At 34.6% G+C, this 16,584-nt stretch overlaps 4 protein-coding genes across 5 annotated transcripts; 2 read left to right on the top strand and 2 right to left on the bottom strand.

Moving 5' to 3' along the window:
• The first annotated feature begins 379 nt into the window (after positions 1-379).
• On the top strand, positions 380-1,817 carry LOC11432656 (uncharacterized). Its single transcript, XM_003630574.3, has 3 exons — positions 380-680; positions 753-909; positions 1,234-1,817. Exons 1-3 carry the CDS (start codon positions 561-563, stop codon positions 1,578-1,580), a joined length of 624 nt encoding a protein of 207 aa, XP_003630622.1. The 5' UTR covers positions 380-560; the 3' UTR covers positions 1,581-1,817.
• A 2,342-nt stretch (positions 1,818-4,159) lies between these two features.
• LOC11438457 (ethanolamine-phosphate cytidylyltransferase) lies at positions 4,160-8,313 on the bottom strand. 2 transcript variants are annotated; one of them, XM_003630571.4, is made up of 10 exons: positions 8,142-8,313; positions 7,364-7,783; positions 6,688-6,923; positions 6,233-6,384; positions 5,899-5,970; positions 5,684-5,751; positions 5,487-5,607; positions 4,951-5,010; positions 4,725-4,847; positions 4,160-4,562 (listed from the first exon to the last, which is right to left on the bottom strand). In XM_003630571.4, exons 2-10 carry the CDS (start codon positions 7,714-7,716, stop codon positions 4,491-4,493), a joined length of 1,257 nt encoding a protein of 418 aa, XP_003630619.1. In that variant the 5' UTR covers positions 7,717-7,783; positions 8,142-8,313; the 3' UTR covers positions 4,160-4,490. The 2 variants fall into 2 exon arrangements, with proteins under 2 accessions (XP_003630619.1, XP_024628540.1); XM_024772772.2 differs by lacking the exon at positions 8,142-8,313 and adding an exon at positions 8,052-8,124.
• Positions 8,314-9,834: 1,521 nt separating this feature from the next.
• Positions 9,835-12,136, bottom strand: LOC120577591 (serine/threonine-protein phosphatase 7 long form homolog). Its single transcript, XM_039829200.1, has 4 exons — positions 12,077-12,136; positions 11,483-11,916; positions 11,000-11,090; positions 9,835-10,913 (listed from the first exon to the last, which is right to left on the bottom strand). The coding sequence occupies exons 1-4, from the start codon at positions 12,134-12,136 to the stop codon at positions 9,885-9,887; spliced, it is 1,614 nt and encodes a 537-aa protein (XP_039685134.1). The 3' UTR covers positions 9,835-9,884.
• Positions 12,137-13,041: 905 nt separating this feature from the next.
• LOC112417450 (uncharacterized) lies at positions 13,042-15,602 on the top strand. Its single transcript, XM_024773148.1, has 2 exons — positions 13,042-14,704; positions 14,788-15,602. Exons 1-2 carry the CDS (start codon positions 13,042-13,044, stop codon positions 15,600-15,602), a joined length of 2,478 nt encoding a protein of 825 aa, XP_024628916.1.
• Positions 15,603-16,584: the final 982 nt, after the last annotated feature.

Here is a 16,584-nt window from a genome sequence, read left to right as displayed (position 1 = left end):
TGAATTAGAAAATAGAATGCTTGTGTGTTGTTGGTGTCATTAATAGGGATAAGAAGGGTGAACTAATTTAGCTTCTTAAAAAAAAAAATATAGATAAGAATTTATTTTATTTGGTTGTATTCTTTTGGTGTTATTGAAAAAGATAAACATATTGTTTTTTTAAGTGCAATTTTTTTTATACTTTGTTTTGTACAATTTATTTTTTTGGTTATATGATATAAAAATTATTTTGTATAATTAGTATAAGATCAACAACAGCAATGTTATTATTTTTATTAATTATTAGCATTAGTTGGAAATAGTAACGGTGATTAAGAAGAGATATTTTTGCTACGAAAAAATGAAGATAGTGACACGCACGCAGACACGTGAGAAAAGGGTAGAAGGTTTTGGAAGGAAAAAGGAGAAAGAATTCGAGAGAAATCTAGACACTATACCCGCTTCCTCAATATTATTTCTTCCCACCTTTTTTAGTTTCTCTTTCATAATATAATTCATTCAATTTCAACAAACAACTCGACACTCTACAAACCCTAATTTTGATCTGTGTAACGGTTAACATGGCTTCTTCTGGACACTTCAAGTTGTTGAAGAGGAAACTCGATGGCACCGTCGTTCAAATCGGTGACGATTTCTCCGATTTCTCTCTTTCTTCTCCGGCTACTAAAATTCGCCGCCTCGTACGTACCTCTCTCTCTCTTATTCTTGGATTGTTTCAATTTTGTTATTAACTTTTCGATTATTCTGATTAGGATCCTGAATTGCCTCCGATTGTGGAAGAAGAAGGTGAATCCTTACCAGTTCCTAACGATGAGAGGGCTCTTGTACTCTTCAAACCCATGAATCTTCATTCTCCTTCCGATTTCTCTCTCACTCTCAGTTCCGATCTTATCTCTCACATCAAAAATAGTATGTCTTTTCCTTAATTCCCACTATCTTTTTATTTTTATTTTTAACTATCATTCCCTAATCTCTCGTATAAGTTTTGTAATTATTGTTTAGAAGAACTTTTGTGAACAACTAATGACATTTTTCTTCGGCTTATTTTTATAAATTCTCCAAGATAGCTTAGAAAAACAACTTATAAATTAAATATAGGAAAACAATTTAACTTGATTTTATCATTTGCTATCGAAATAGCTCGTTTAAACTTACATAAGTTGTTTATCCAAACATGCTTTACATCTTATCTTGAGTAGATTTTTATATTGATTTAATTTTAATTAATTACAGATCAACTATCGTGGTCAAAACAATGTGATTATTCAGACAATCAGGACCAAAACGAGGAGGACAATCGTCGTTTGGCTATTGTGCCTTGGGTTCCCCAACCTTCAACCTCTTGTTCTGAAGATAAGAATAACTCAAATACAATAGAGTTGATGGAAGCTGATGAAATGGGAGAAGAACAAGAAGATGAAGGAGCAATGATGGATGTAGAACAAGAAGACAACAACTCTTCAAATTATAACTATCCAGCAATGCTAAATCTACATCACCAAGCTGAGGGGTTCCAGCAACACTGTTTCTTACCTCAGATTCCTCAAAACACTTCAACTCCCATCACTTGGACCCGTTGAAAATATTTAACTAGTTTTTATCATTGTCTAGTTGTTCACTTTATAATTAGAATGCTAGATTACCCTAGACAGTCTCGACCTTAGTTTTTAGTTTTGCTTGAGATAAATATGGTTTTTGTTTGGTCAATGTCAATATGGGTGAGTGACCAAGATGGGATCATGGAGTTCCTTGTATTTGTTCCAAAAGACATTTCAAGTAGCAATGAAAAATCAATGTTCTGTTTTATGCTTGATTCATTCATTCATTCATGGTGAGACATTATGATTCTCTCGTAGTTCAAATAAAATCTTATTTCAGTTCACTGTCTAGTTGTTTGAATGATAATATGAGGTAATTAGAGTGGTGATTAGAGGTGGCATGAGTGGCGGTCATAAAATTATAAAATTTAGTTGTGATTTTAATTGAAAACCAAAATTATACTCAATTTTAAGCGAACTTGTGTTGTCTTTTAATTGAACTTTTAAAAACTTTTCTATCGATTGTTCCGCGTACTGTGTTCTTTATCAAGATAGTCTTAGACTTCACTGATACACAATCGTAAATTCGTAATACATGCTCTTACCTCACGTTTACAATTACATTAGAGATAAAAAAAATAAAAAATCCTTCAGCTCTAACTTTAAAAAAATCGAGGAGAGGAAGACCTAGAACCATTGTTACATTTGAACTTATCACATAAATATCTTTTTTCAATATAAGAAGAGAGGGGAAACGAGGAAGGAGGGAGATGATGATGAAATGAGTTGATAGAGTTTAAAAATTTGTTATAAGGAGTAAATAAAAGTGCTCCCTAGTATATGGACCAATTTGTCCCCTAACTTCTTTCAACGTAACCCTTTGGTCAATAAAATGCATAATGACGCATCATTAGTGGGTAAGAGTTCAAATTGCGCACAAAAAATTATTGTTTCGAAAACTTGATAGAAAATGTTGTATTTAACATACATAGTGATTGAAATTAAGTAGTATGAGTGTTATTATCGATTATATTGGAAAGAGTTCGGGTTCAGATTTTGATTGAAATAATTTTTAGTCATATTTTACTTAGGTTCGAGTAAACTTTAAATTACTATAGCTCAATTCTTCTAAAATCTGGATAGTTAAAAAAAGACAATGTGTTCTTCAGAAAACAAGACATTGTGTTCATTTATTCAAGGCTACATTTTTTAGACAAATTGCTGCCATTATTGTTGTGATGATCGGAATGTTTCACATATTATCCATATATATACATATATATATATATATATATATATATATATATATATATATATATATAAAACTTCACTCGAGTACGAACAATACGAGAGACACCGTACACGGAGTTTTTTTTCAAATGTTAACACAAATATATTAATTTTTGTTAATCTTCATTCTGATTGTAGTGTTCTATGCCTGAAAGTCTTTACTGGAAAATGTAGATTTTTTTTACTATACACAATATACACAGCGAAGAAAATGCTTATAGTTTATTTTAGGCTAAAATCAATTTTATTTTAAATTTGTCGAATACTTTCCCGAATCCTTTAAGTTTCATGTTTGTTTCAGATAGATCCTTTTAAGTTTTTAAAGTTTCAGATAGGTCTTTTTAAGTTTCGAGTTTGGTTAAGATGGGTCTTTTAAGTTTTTAAGGTTTCAGATTGGTCCTTTAAGTTTCGAGTATGTTTCAGATAAGTCCTTTCTGTCAACCTCCGTTAAGCCAAAGTTGAATTAGTTGGGGGAAAAATTGATGTCAAGTGTCAGAGAGAACCAAATCACCAATCAACGGACATATCAGCTGTTTTGGTTTAACGGGTAGAACAACTTTGGTTTAACGGATGTTGACAGAAATGATCTATTTGAAACAAACTTGAAATTTAAAGGACTTATCTGAAATCTTAAAAACTTAAAGGACATATCTGAAACAAACGTAAAATTTAAAGGACTCATGGAGGTATTTGGCTTTTAAATTACTTTTAGATTTGGCTTAGGTCCCGTAAATCTGTTTCATTTCGTTTTGAAATTTTTTTTTTTTTTTTTTTGTACATTTTCATTTTGAACTTTTAAGTTATGAACATCGGACAATTTACTTAAGATGAGTTTATATTATGATATTTGTACATTTATTTTGTGACAATTTTTAAGAAATTGTCTCTCCTCTTATTGGTAAAAAAAATAAAATAAAGAGAGGAAAATAAGAGTAAAAACATGATAAGAGATTAATAGTATAAGAAAATAGACAACTGTCCAAAAAATTATCCGAAAATACGGGGCTTGTTTATAGGACAAATACCTTGTCAAAAAAAAAATAAAAATGCATAGAACAAATATAGCATCGCATGTGCAAGGTCTGATGGTTTATAATAGAGAAATGATATTTGTACATCCATTTTCTAACAACTTTTGTGACAAATTTCTCTCTCATATTCAAGTTATATTTTTACTCTCTCTATTGCTTTGATTTTTGTGCCAACACATACTTTTCTTTGTAAAAATATGGTTGTCAATCAAATTGATGTTCAAATAACATTGTTATTTATAATATACCACTTGTCATGGGAAGCAATCGGACATGTTCTCCACGTTCCAAAAAAAGTGCTTCCATTAAATTGAAATAAATAAAATAGCAAAGAGCCATCGTGATTGCGTATAACTGAAATACATACATCAAATAATAGAGCAAAACCAGAGCAAAAAGACAAATGACATAAAACTTGTGGGGCTAACCACATAGGAGCCTTTCAGATGACAAGAAAAAAATGTCAGGACACTATAGTACAATGTTATTCCCAAGTAATCTACAATAATCTCATTCTATGTCATACTCTGTACTAGTCGTCCTTCACAAATGTATAGATTTCCTGCTACTATCAAGCATCACCATCACAGGGTTGAGTTTGTAGAGCAAAAACAAACTAAGTCTACACATCCTAGTCTCCAGATACGTATTTTCTCTCTTCATAGTATCTCTTCTCACTCTTGGCTTTCTTAGCATTGCGTTTCTGCATCAGACAAAAGCACAAAACCATGTCATTACTTAAACTAAAATATTTATTAGAATTTTGACAGAAAAAGCGTCAATTGCGTAAAGTTTCAAATAACTTAACATAGGAACTGATAAGGCTTCCATAACGAAAACCAAAAAGAGGGCAAAAAGAAATTACCACATAAGCATCATGATTGGCCATTATTCTTTGAGCTACTGAGGTAGTAGTAATATCTTTTGGGCTTTCAAGCAAGCGGAATATGCCAATGCTCTTCGGAACTTCATATGGATCTTTTTCACTCTGCACGATACCAACTTGTTTAGTAACAGGCCAACCAATAAAGAAAGTGATATTGTATTATACATGGAACGGAAAAAGAAAAAGAAAAAAAAGGAAAACTTACGGGTAATGACTTCTCAGCAACAGTGCCGTGAACAACTAGTGAGATATTGAAAGTTGTGATCTGTTTGATTCCAAAAAAAATATAAACCTTATGAAAATGAAAAATGTACAATGGGTTCAAATTATGTTCATGAATATTTCAGATGCCCTATGACAAGCAGATGAAATGTATGTGAACAAGAAGTTGTAATTCAATCATTTCAAGAAGACAAATGAACCGGGTGATTTTACATGAGACGGAAAAAGCTATCAACACATTCATGGACACTACTTTCATCACAATATATCATGCTGGCTCCACTATATAATCCAGACCAGAGCTGAGCATTAAGGTGTGCTGTGCTAATATTTCTCTTTGTGAAACTATCATGCATAAAAGAATTAAATCCTTCACTTGAGTACACGAGAAAAATTTGTTGTTATAAAAAAGAGAGTAAAATAGATAGAAAAAAATGAGTGGTGAGTGCAAGTCAATACACCAATTACAATTGCAAGTAACTTGAATGAGATACAGATAATGCAGAATCGGGGACACACCATATCCTTTGTGATTTCCAAAGGTGCACCAATAATGACTTCATCAACATAACGGGAAGCTAGCACGCTAAGGCTCCGCTCATGCAGATGCATAATTGGATAGTGATTTCCTCGATTTTCGCTGCAGGGAATATGTTAGTTTCTCATCAATGGTCGGCATGAATACTCTAGAATACACATAAAGTTAACATGAATACCTCACAGTCTCATCAGAGTGGATACCAACTAAAAGAAAATCTCCAAGTTCCCTAGCCCTCTTAAGCATCTGATACAACACAAAATAATGAATCAAACACAATCATATCAGGATAATTGGATCAAATGGTTCCTGTCTATTGGGTCAAGGTGATCCGTGAACTTAAGCATTTAATTGAGGATAATAAACCACACCCTACATGAAACCTATCTATACCTGAACATGGCCTGCATGGAAGAGATCAAATGCTCCATCAATGTATACAATACGAGCATTTGGTCCGGGACCCTACAATAAGATAGACAATGGATTATCAGACAATAAGAAAACTATATTGAAGAAAACAAATTCCCACTACTACCCAATTTACCCTTAAAACCACCAAACGTCACATAATTTTGAATTGATACGATTTAGTATAGCTCTTAAAGAAGCGAAAGAAACATATTAAACTGAAAGTTCACCTAGAGAAACACAAATTGGTTTGTAGAATTATGAACCAAATATGTAAAAAAAATTGAAAGAGTGGATTATACAAGTAACCAAATACCTTGCCATTTGAAAACTGAACAATACGTCGGGAAGTTGGTAGGAACTGGGATATGTGGGAAACCTTTGACTGGCATTCTTCTTGGGGCTTTACATCAGTGCCATTGCGATCTTCACAAATTTTTTGCTCTTTTAAAGAAGACATTATTCTTCCTGTATTGAAACGTAGTTAGATCAAATGCATATGATTATCTTAATAATGACTATTGAAATTAATTGAGGAGAATCAAGAAGGCATTGATTATGATGCCTTGCCCCACACCATGTGTTAAAGAAGTCCAGGTATATATTTCATCATATGAAGACTAAGTACACACACGTAAAATATTTATCCTGCAGGACCATTTTTCTCCCAGCAAAACACTTGGACCCACACCCCTAAACAAAAAATATCTATCAAACAAAAGATGTGGCCACAATTCACAGAACTCCTGGATTTATATAAAAATTCAGTACCTACGATATCTGTACTGGAAACTCCTTCAGTACGTTTAATTTGCTTGTAACGACCAGCTTTCTTTGCCGCAGCATAAGCATCTGTTCCATCAGGAAGCAGGCAAGGATCATCGCCGTGTATGACATAGTCAATGTTGTATTCATGAAAGAGACGGTTCAAGAATGTCTCAGTAATTGCATAAGGAGCATCAGTGATGACCTCATCCACCCACTTCAATCCACTGACAAGGGCCAACCTGGAAGACAAACACATTTTCAAATAATAAGCTGGCTTCCAAGATTTCGTTTTCAAAATCACTAATACAATAAAGAGACCATGATAATAAGTTTTTTTTGACAAAAGCCCAACATAATAAGTTAGCTTTAGCATTAATGACAACAACTAAGCTATACATTATACAACATCAAATTTCTGGAGTTGATTACATGATGTTTCTATAACTTCTACCATATCGGCATCTTCCTCTAGCATGTTAACTATTGAACAAGCCCTGCTGGCACATTAGCCATCCAAGCAAACCCAAGTTTGCTTATGTCTGACATGGAACTCCTATTGTTACAGTTAACAAGTAGTGGTTTCATACTTTCGTAGTTTGAAACTAAAAAGGGTCATCTAACATGTTATAAGATTCCAAAACATACTGGAATTTTACATTTTAGACAGAAAAAAATATACCTCTCATCCATGGACAAAACTGGAGGCCCTTTATTGGCGACGATCTCCTCATCACTAACAAGTCCAACAACCAATTCATCACCTAACGCCTTTGCTTGTCTGAGTGCATTAGCATGACCATAATGCATCAGATCAAAACATCCATCCATGTAAACACGAACACGTCTCTTCCCAGTCTTCTTCTTCTTCCCCAAATTATACCAAGAGCACGGCAATGGCAATGAAGGAACCCCAATAACACCAAAGTAACTGGTTGACAAACCCAACAAAGCAGCAGTAACCATTAAACCACCAAACAGATGTGGATAGTAGTACACCCCTTCCCAAATCCAACTATTGCTTTCATAATCCATCTTTTCCTCTTTAATTTTCGGTCCAGGAAACTAGAACCTAGCTATTATATCAAGAGGAGGCACAGACCTGAAAACAAATGGAATCGAAATCAATTTTTTTTTCACCAAAATAAAATTGAATATAATAGAATTGCATTTGCATGTAAAATTGAGATGGAAAACAAAAATTGAATAATTGAGGTATCCTGAAATTCTGGATCTAGGTAAGAATTATATAATATAATAGTGATGAATGCATAATTGTTGGAATTAAAATTAAAACAAATATTTGATGAGATGAGATGAGATGAAGGATTCGAATTTGATGAACGAAACGAGAGAGAGAAAGTGAAAACCTAGATGAGATCGTGAAGAAGAAAAGAAAAGGAGAATTGAAGAGTAAGCAAAGAAAGTGCAAAATATATGAAATTAAAAAGGAAATAAACCTGAATTAATGGGGTAATTACGGATTGATTAATTTGTGTCTGTGACTCCTCTTTTTTATTTTTTATTTTTCTTCTTTGTTCTTTCTCGGATTTGATTGATTGATTGATTCTAACGCAGAAAACTACCTCACCTTGTTGTTTTTTTGCAAGGAATCTGTCTTGTGTCTGAATATAAAGAAAGCTATATATAATAGTTTAAGCTGTGCGTCACTTTTTCAATTTAATCAACCAGATTAACTTAAATGAACAAGTCTTAATCACTCATTTCATTTGTCAAAGTAAAATATCTCTTTTCTTATATTATTAATTTAATTTAATTATATAAAAAGTTCCAGAATGAAAATGAAATATCTTTTGATTTTTGGTTCCAGTGGTTTATTGTTTAATAGTATTTGTTGTTCCGCACACGAAATGAAAGCAGCCCATTCATTGGCTTTACGTGGCATATGCGTTGGGTTATATTTGTGGTCCTCATCCAATAACACTCTTCTTCTTACACACACAAAAATGGAATGTTATAACCAAAAAATTGTTCCAATAATATTTTATTATTAGTATTTTAATTCAAAAAATAAAATTATAAATACTTCAAATTAAAATAAATTAGGATTCTTCAACTTCATTCCAAATTAGTATTTTAATTCAAAACTTCATCCTACTTGGAAAAAATATATTTTACAAATATATTAAAAATAAGAATAATATAAAGGACGTCTAGCGCAATTTTATAATTTTGTGATGGAGTAACTTTTACAAATAATTTTTTATTTCACACTCACATTACCTTTTTACTTTCTCTCAATTATTTTGATTTTTGTGTCAATAATTTTTCTTTGTAAATTTATGTTTGTAACAAAACATATCAGACAAATGATTGTTCAAATAACACATCTCATTGTTATTTATGGATATATTCAAATACAAAAACATCTTGTAGTGTTTCTTTTTTAAGGGATGTCTTTGTAATTTGAAAAACATAGAATATGGAAAACAAAGTTCTATGAAATACTTGAGTATGTTGAATGCATGAAATGCAAATTTATGAAATTATGGATTTTTCAATTGTATTTTCAAATAAATCGATAACCGAAGTGATCCAAACTGAACCAAACTAAATAGTTTGGTTACATTTCTTTTTTAAAAAACAGTAAAAACTGAACCAAATCAAACCGATAAAGATTTAATTGGTTCGAACATTTTTTGACCAAAAATCAATTTTATTTTTTATATGCAAAGAAGTAGGAACGATATCAAGAGGAGACAGAAACATCCCAACTAGGTTGGCACCCAACTGTCACCTCCATCATCTACCGAATTTTTTTTTTCTGCCCTTATTTAATTCCAAAAATACAAAAATACCCTAGTTTTGAAAAAAATTGTATAAATGCCCTACTTTTCAGAAATATTTGGTACCTTGCAACCCCCACTTGCGGGGTACCTTAAAAAAATTTAAAAAATGAACTACCCCGCAAGTGGGACTTGCGGCCTCTTTTTTTTTTTTTTTTTTTTTAAACTAAATAACTACACGCCTATTTTTTTTTTTTTTTTTTTTAAAATTAATAGGTTGCTACCCCCACTTGCGGGGTATGCTTATTTTTTTTTTTTAATTTTTTTAATACCCCGCAAGCCCCACTTGCGGGTTTGTTTTTTGTTTTTTTTTTTAAATTTTAAAATAAAAAAAATAATAAAAAAAAGAAGGAAAAAAAATAATAAACATATTAAATATCATGATATCTACAATTATTATAAATGCCCGGCTGTCCCACACCCTCGTCTTCGACGATTTCTTCCGCGATTTACTTGAGGGTCATGTTGGTCTTCGTCGTTGTTATCTGCAGCTGATTGTATTTGACTACCATAACCCAATGACAATGACACATCGTGTTCCCTTGTTGGCCATCCCATATCCAGAAATTGATCACTAGAGTTCAACGAAGCCGGAGAAAAGTGAGATAATAGGTTTGTTGGTGTTGGTGGGTGGTTGTAGTTTTGGTTGGTGTACATTGGGTACTGTGGGTTGCTGTAGGGGGGGTAATTGGTGTTGGACGGTCCAGCTTGGTTTGGGTCATTATAGGAGAAGTAGTTGTTGTTGGATGCGCCAGCTTGGTTTGGGTCATTGTAACCATAAGTTGACTGATAATGGGGCTCATATGCATTTCTCGGGGAGGTATATGGTGGTGGTTGGATGATGTTTTGTTGGGGGGTGTCGAGAAATTCATACATTACAGAACCATGAATGTTTTGGGTTGTATGTGGTTGGGATTGATGATCTTGTAGTTGAGAAAAAATGTCTTGATCCCAAAAATCATCATGAATTGGTGTTTGGTTGTTGCGAATTTCAGGTTCATGTTCCGGCTCTTCTTCTTCGGCTTCGTCTGGATCTGAATTTGATGGGTTTGTTTCAATTGAAATCCTTAGACGTGGGTTGCATGTGGTTGTCAACCACTCAATATACGCATGAGTGTGGGTGAGTGATCTTGGCCGCATGCGTGGTAAAGTATGACTCCGTCGGTTGTCCCAATGTTCGCACTCTTGTGGAAAGCGATAACCATTTGATTTGTACCACGTCTTGAACCGTTTGTCTATTACATGGTACTGTGTCATGTCTCGTGGGGGCCCTGGTATTTCTTGTGGCAGACCAAATTGGAGCTTGACCCTATCAGTTGGATGCCATTCAACTTTGTCAAAACATATAAGGTAACTTGTTGCAGTCCACTCCCAATATTCTTCAGGCAAGTTGTGTGGAACATTCTTGTATGGTCTCCATTTAAACTAGCACAAGAGATAAGATGTAGTGTAAGGTTAACAATTTTGATATATATATAAAGTCATAATTAAAAAGTCAATTATAATATTACATCATGGGGTAGTATGTCATCAAACTTTTTTCGGTAAGAAATAGTGTCATGGCTTGGATTTTCATAGTATCTTGAACCTGCACCTGTCCATCTAACAAATGATATAAACAATTTAGTAACTAATTTATCAAATAATAATATTAATAAGAAGTGAGAAAATGTGACGAAATAAATATTAAAAAAAAAATTGATCACGATTACTTTAATCCAAGCGGCCACTGGAGTGGGTTATCATTTTTCGGAGCGATATAACTCAACCGACAACATCCCCAAACTTGTAACAGGAAATGACATCCTGTTAGTGCTTTTACATTTGGGTGTGATGCCTCACACAAGCCACGATAAAGGTAAGTCAACACTGCCGATCCCCAACTATAGTTTCTTGTTAGATTAAAATCCATTAACAAATACAACCAGGAGTTGTGCACAAATAATCCAGTTGTATTAGGAAACAAGAACCCTCCAAAGAGGTATAGTAGGTACCTCCTAGTGTGTTGTATTTTTACCTCCGGAGGAGATTGTTCACTGAAGTTATTATCGACCAGATTATCCTTTAACCACGACAATGAGAGGGTAAAACCATCAGTTTTATTTGCTGGAGGAGTTATTCCCAACAATTGAGCACAAATGTTCCACGCAAGATTTGGAGGAGCCGTAACAAATGGTCCGCAAAAAGGTAATCCGAGTAACATATATACGTCTTCCAACGTGATTGTGCATTCACCCGTTCGAAAATGAAAAGTATGTGTTTCAGACCGCCACCTTTCTACAAGAGCGGTTACGATGTGTCTATCGATTTTGTAACGCCCTATTTGAGAAACCTCAAAAAATCCGGTTTGACGTAGATACTCTTCAATATGAGGACTTGGTATTATGTGTTGTCTAGTACGGGTGACGAGAGGTGCACCCTCTGCATCCTAACAAAAAAAATAAGAAATGAATACAATTAAAACATAATCAAAATATAAATTTAAATAGTTCAATATATATTGAAATTAATATTGAACTATAATATTAAGAGTAGTATTAATAATTAAAAAATGAAAACGACATTAACAAATTAATATTTATATATACCCATCTTCTGATATGTTCTTCATTGGATCTGTGATCATTTTCCAACCACAAGTATGCCATTACTTTATATAATTTGTTTGAAATATTGGTTGTATGTGAGTGAGTAAGGAAAGGAATGTGAGTGAGTAAGGAAAGGATTGAGATAAGTAGAATATGTCTGAAGAGTTAAAATATAGTTCTAGTATTTATAATGTAAAGTTATGTGTAAATAGGGGAAGTAGTTGTGTGGTATCGTAATGAATGAAGTGAAGAATTCAATTCATATCTTTTACTAATTCAACACCTGCAAAGCAACAACACATGCAAAGCAACAGTCTTAAAATAAATATAGAAGTGACAACTGCATCAATAAATATAGAAGTGACTACTGCATCAGAAGCATGGTGTTCAACAAGCATGCTACTCAACAGTATCATATTAATCAAGTAAGATATGACTATTGCATGCAAAATACATTAATTTCTTGGGAGAAATTTTTCACCAAAATGACACATGCATGGTTGATCACGTGATGCATGCAGTCCATGAAAAAGCAGTACGCGTTGTCCAATCCAGCTGGCGCGTGGGGCGCGTGTGCTCCTACCTCGCAACCCCAGCTTGCGGGGTACCCTCCAGCTGGCGCGTGGGGGGCGCGTGTGCTACTAACCCGCAACTACAAGTTGCGTGGTACCCTCCAGTTGGCGCGTGGGGGGCTAACCCGCAACTACAAGTTGCGTGGTACCCCAACCATTTTTTTTTTTTAATTTTTTAAAATTTTACCTCACAAAATATTATAAATGTGGTCTGCATGTTACGAGTATATTGCATCAAACCACTCTACTTCATACACGCTTACTCATTCTTAAGACCAAACCAAATCAATGGCATCAAATATAAACGTTTTTGTGTACTATAATGGAGAAGTTAAACAAAATGATTCTGGTATTTTTTTTCAAAGTCAGTATACCAAAGGTTTTAAAGTCAGCATGGCTAGTACTTACTTGCATCTCAAAAAAAGAATTGCGGAGAAAATATGTCTCGGAGATAATATGGTTGTGTCTGAAATTATGTGCCGGAATCCCATGTTTGTTGGAGCTACCGCAATCCACTACCAGGCGTTAAGAATAACTGATAACGACGATGTCGAGTTTATGTTTAACGTACATAAAAGTCATAGTTCGTTGTCCTACATAGAGCTTTATGTTACGTTTGAGATGAAGAATCCAACATCTAATTTTGAGTTAAATTACCCCTCAAGTTCTAGTCAACACCAAAATCTACCACAACAACAATATAACACACAACACTGCAATCCCTCATCGTCATCGTCCCAACCGCACTACAACCCGTCATCGCAACCGTTTCAATCACAGTGGTCACAAAATGTGTACGAACCACCGCAACTAATAACTCAACCTCATCCCTCTCAACCCGAAACTTTGAACGATGAAATCAATATATTCACCTCCCAATTCCAAGACCAACCAACTGATGAAGTTCAAGATGATGAAGACAATGACGATGAAGAACTCCTTGCCGCACAAAACGGTGACGAGAACGAAGAAGACGATGATGACGATCTGCCACAACTACCAATTTTACCAATTAGAGCTTCTTACAACCCACCAAGGTCCATGCGCAACGTCAACGATGACCACTCAACTGAACTTTACCATTCAATGGCTCTTCCGGTTGATCAAGGTATTGCCCCAGGGATGCAATTTCATAACAAGAATGATTGCATTCTCGCAATTAAATATTATCACATGAAAAAATCAACCGATTATATTGTGAAAAAATCAGATCCTGAAAGGTATGTCATCAAATGTAAAGATACAAAATGTGGTTTCAAATTGCGGGCCTCGTGGAGGAAAAAAACTGATAAATGGGAGATTGGGAACATGAATGATCATACATGTGTCTCAACAGAAATGACACAAGATCATCACAAACTTAGTTACAATGTGATATGTGAAAGTGTTAAATCACTACTATATATGGATGCCTCAATTACAGTGAAGGTTATAATTGCACACATCCGAGAGAAATTTAATTACACAGTTTCATACAGAAAGGCATGGAGAGCAAGGAATAAGGCGATTGAATCAATTTATGGTAATTGGGAGGAGTCTTATGAAGAACTACCACAGTGGTTGATGGTCATGGAAAAAGATTTGCCAGGAACAATAATTGATTTTCAATCAGACCCATCAACAGAAGTGGCAAATGAGACCGTCTTCAAGCGTCTCTTTTGGGCCTTTCGTCCGTGCATCTCAGGTTTCGAATTCTGCAAACCAATTGTCCAAATTGACGCAACTTGGTTGTATGGTAAATACAAGGGAACATTGTTGTTAGCTGTTGCGCAAGATGGGAACAACAAGATATTTCCCATAGCTTTTGCAATTGTGGAAGGCGAGACCAAGGAGGCATGGAGTTTCTTTTTGAAAAATTTAAGGCAGCATGTCACCCCACAAGAGAACATATGCCTCATTTCTGATAGACATGTGTCGATAAAGAGCGCGTATGATGATCCACAGAATGGATGGCACGATGCTCCGACAAGCCATGTTTATTGTGTCCGACACATTGCACAAAACTTTATGAGATCATTCAAGGATGGAGAACTAAAGAAGAAAGTTGAATGCATGGGTAAAAATCATATCTCTTTCCACGTAAATTCGACATTTTATTTGTTTAAAATGACACATCTAACTTTTTTCAAAACAATGCAGGTTACGCCATGAACATCCCTACATTCGAATACTACCGTTCTGAAATTGCTGTTGCAGACCGAAAGGCTTTAGCATGGGTCGACAATATTCCCAAACAAAAGTGGACTCAATCACATGATGATGGTCGACGATGGGGCCATATGACAAGTAACTTGGTAGAGTCACAAAACAACGTGTATAAGGGTATTCGAGGACTTCCGATCACAGCTATCGTGAAAGCATCATATTACAGGTTGGCGGCCTTGTTTGCTAAAAGAGGACATGAGGCAGCGGCAAGGGTAAATTCTGGTGAGCCATTCTCCGAAAACAGCATGAAATATCTCAGGAATGAGGTGATTAAATCCAACAGTCATCATGTCACTCAGTTTGACCGGGATCGATATACCTTTTCCGTCCGTGAAACCATCGATCATAAAGAAGGATTGCCAAAGGGAGAATACAAAGTGGACCTGCAAAATAAATGGTGTGACTGTGGACGGTTTAGAGCGTTACACCTACCATGCTCACATGTCATTGCCGCATGTTCTAGCTTTTGTCACGACTACAAGACTTTTGTCGATAACAAATTCACGAATGAGTGTGTATACGCCGTATACAACATCCACTTCGACGTGGTTCACCACCAGACATATTGGCCTAATTATGAAGGACCGAAGGTGGTTCCCAACAAGTCAATGCGTAGGGCAAAGAAAGGTCGTCCACCAATTACTCGCATTAGGACCGAGATGGACGATGTGGAAACTGAGAGAAGATGCGGTGTTTGTAGGATGCCTGGTCATTCCCGCAAAGATTGCATTAATATTAGACATCAGTAGAAATTTAGTCTTTATTTTGTTTATAGGATGTCTAGTGATTAATATTATTATTATTATTAATATTATTATTATTATTATTATTATTAATAATTACTATTATTATTATTATTATTATTAATAATAAAAATTAAAAAAAAAAACAAAAAACAAACCCGCAAGTGGGGCTTGCGGGGTATTAAAAAAAATTTTAAAAAAATAAAGCATACCCCGCAAGTGGGGGTAGCAATCTATTAATTTTTTAAAAAAAAATAAAAATTAAAGGCGTGGTAGTTAGTTATTTAATTTAAAAAAAAAAAAAAAAAAAAAAGGAGGCCGCAAGTCCCACTTGCGGGGTAGTTCATTTTTTAAATTTTTTTAAGGTACCCCGCAAGTGGGGGTTGCAAGGTACCAGTAGTTTCTGAAAAGTATGGCATTTATGCAATTTTTTTCAAAACTAGGGCATTTTTGTATTTTTGGAATTAAATAAGGGCAGAAAAAAAAAATTTCTCATCTACCACCTACTCTATAAATATTATTAAGAAATGGAAAAAAGTATGTACAAAAAAGGGGCTAAGCCAAAACCCTCAAAAGAAAAACAGGAAGCTTACCATGCATAAGGTGACAGAAAGTAAAGGAGTGCGATGGAGGAATATAAGGGCGCCAGGCAAGACCTGTTCAAACCAAAGAGGGCCACATGCCATGTAAAAAAAGAAAGGCGAATTTGGAAGTTAGCTCACCATCCTTAGAAAGAGGCCAAACACGCTGGTCCAAAATAGGAGTCACATGAATAACAATGTTCTGAACACTAGCCTCCAGCAAAGGGTTCATCAAGAAACAACCCGGTAATTGAAGTTTCCCATCAATAATAAAATCAGATAAAGTGGAAGTTAAATGGCGAGAATGCAGAATGTTAAAAATAGTTGCAAGAGGAGTACCAAGCGAGTTATCCATCCAAAAATTAATATGAGCACCGTCACCAATCAGCCACAAGGAGTTTGCATTA

Source organism: Medicago truncatula, chromosome 8, assembly GCF_003473485.1.
Source record: "Medicago truncatula cultivar Jemalong A17 chromosome 8, MtrunA17r5.0-ANR, whole genome shotgun sequence".
Lineage (NCBI taxonomy): Eukaryota > Viridiplantae > Streptophyta > Magnoliopsida > Fabales > Fabaceae > Medicago > Medicago truncatula.
This window is presented reverse-complemented; position numbering and strand designations above follow the sequence as displayed.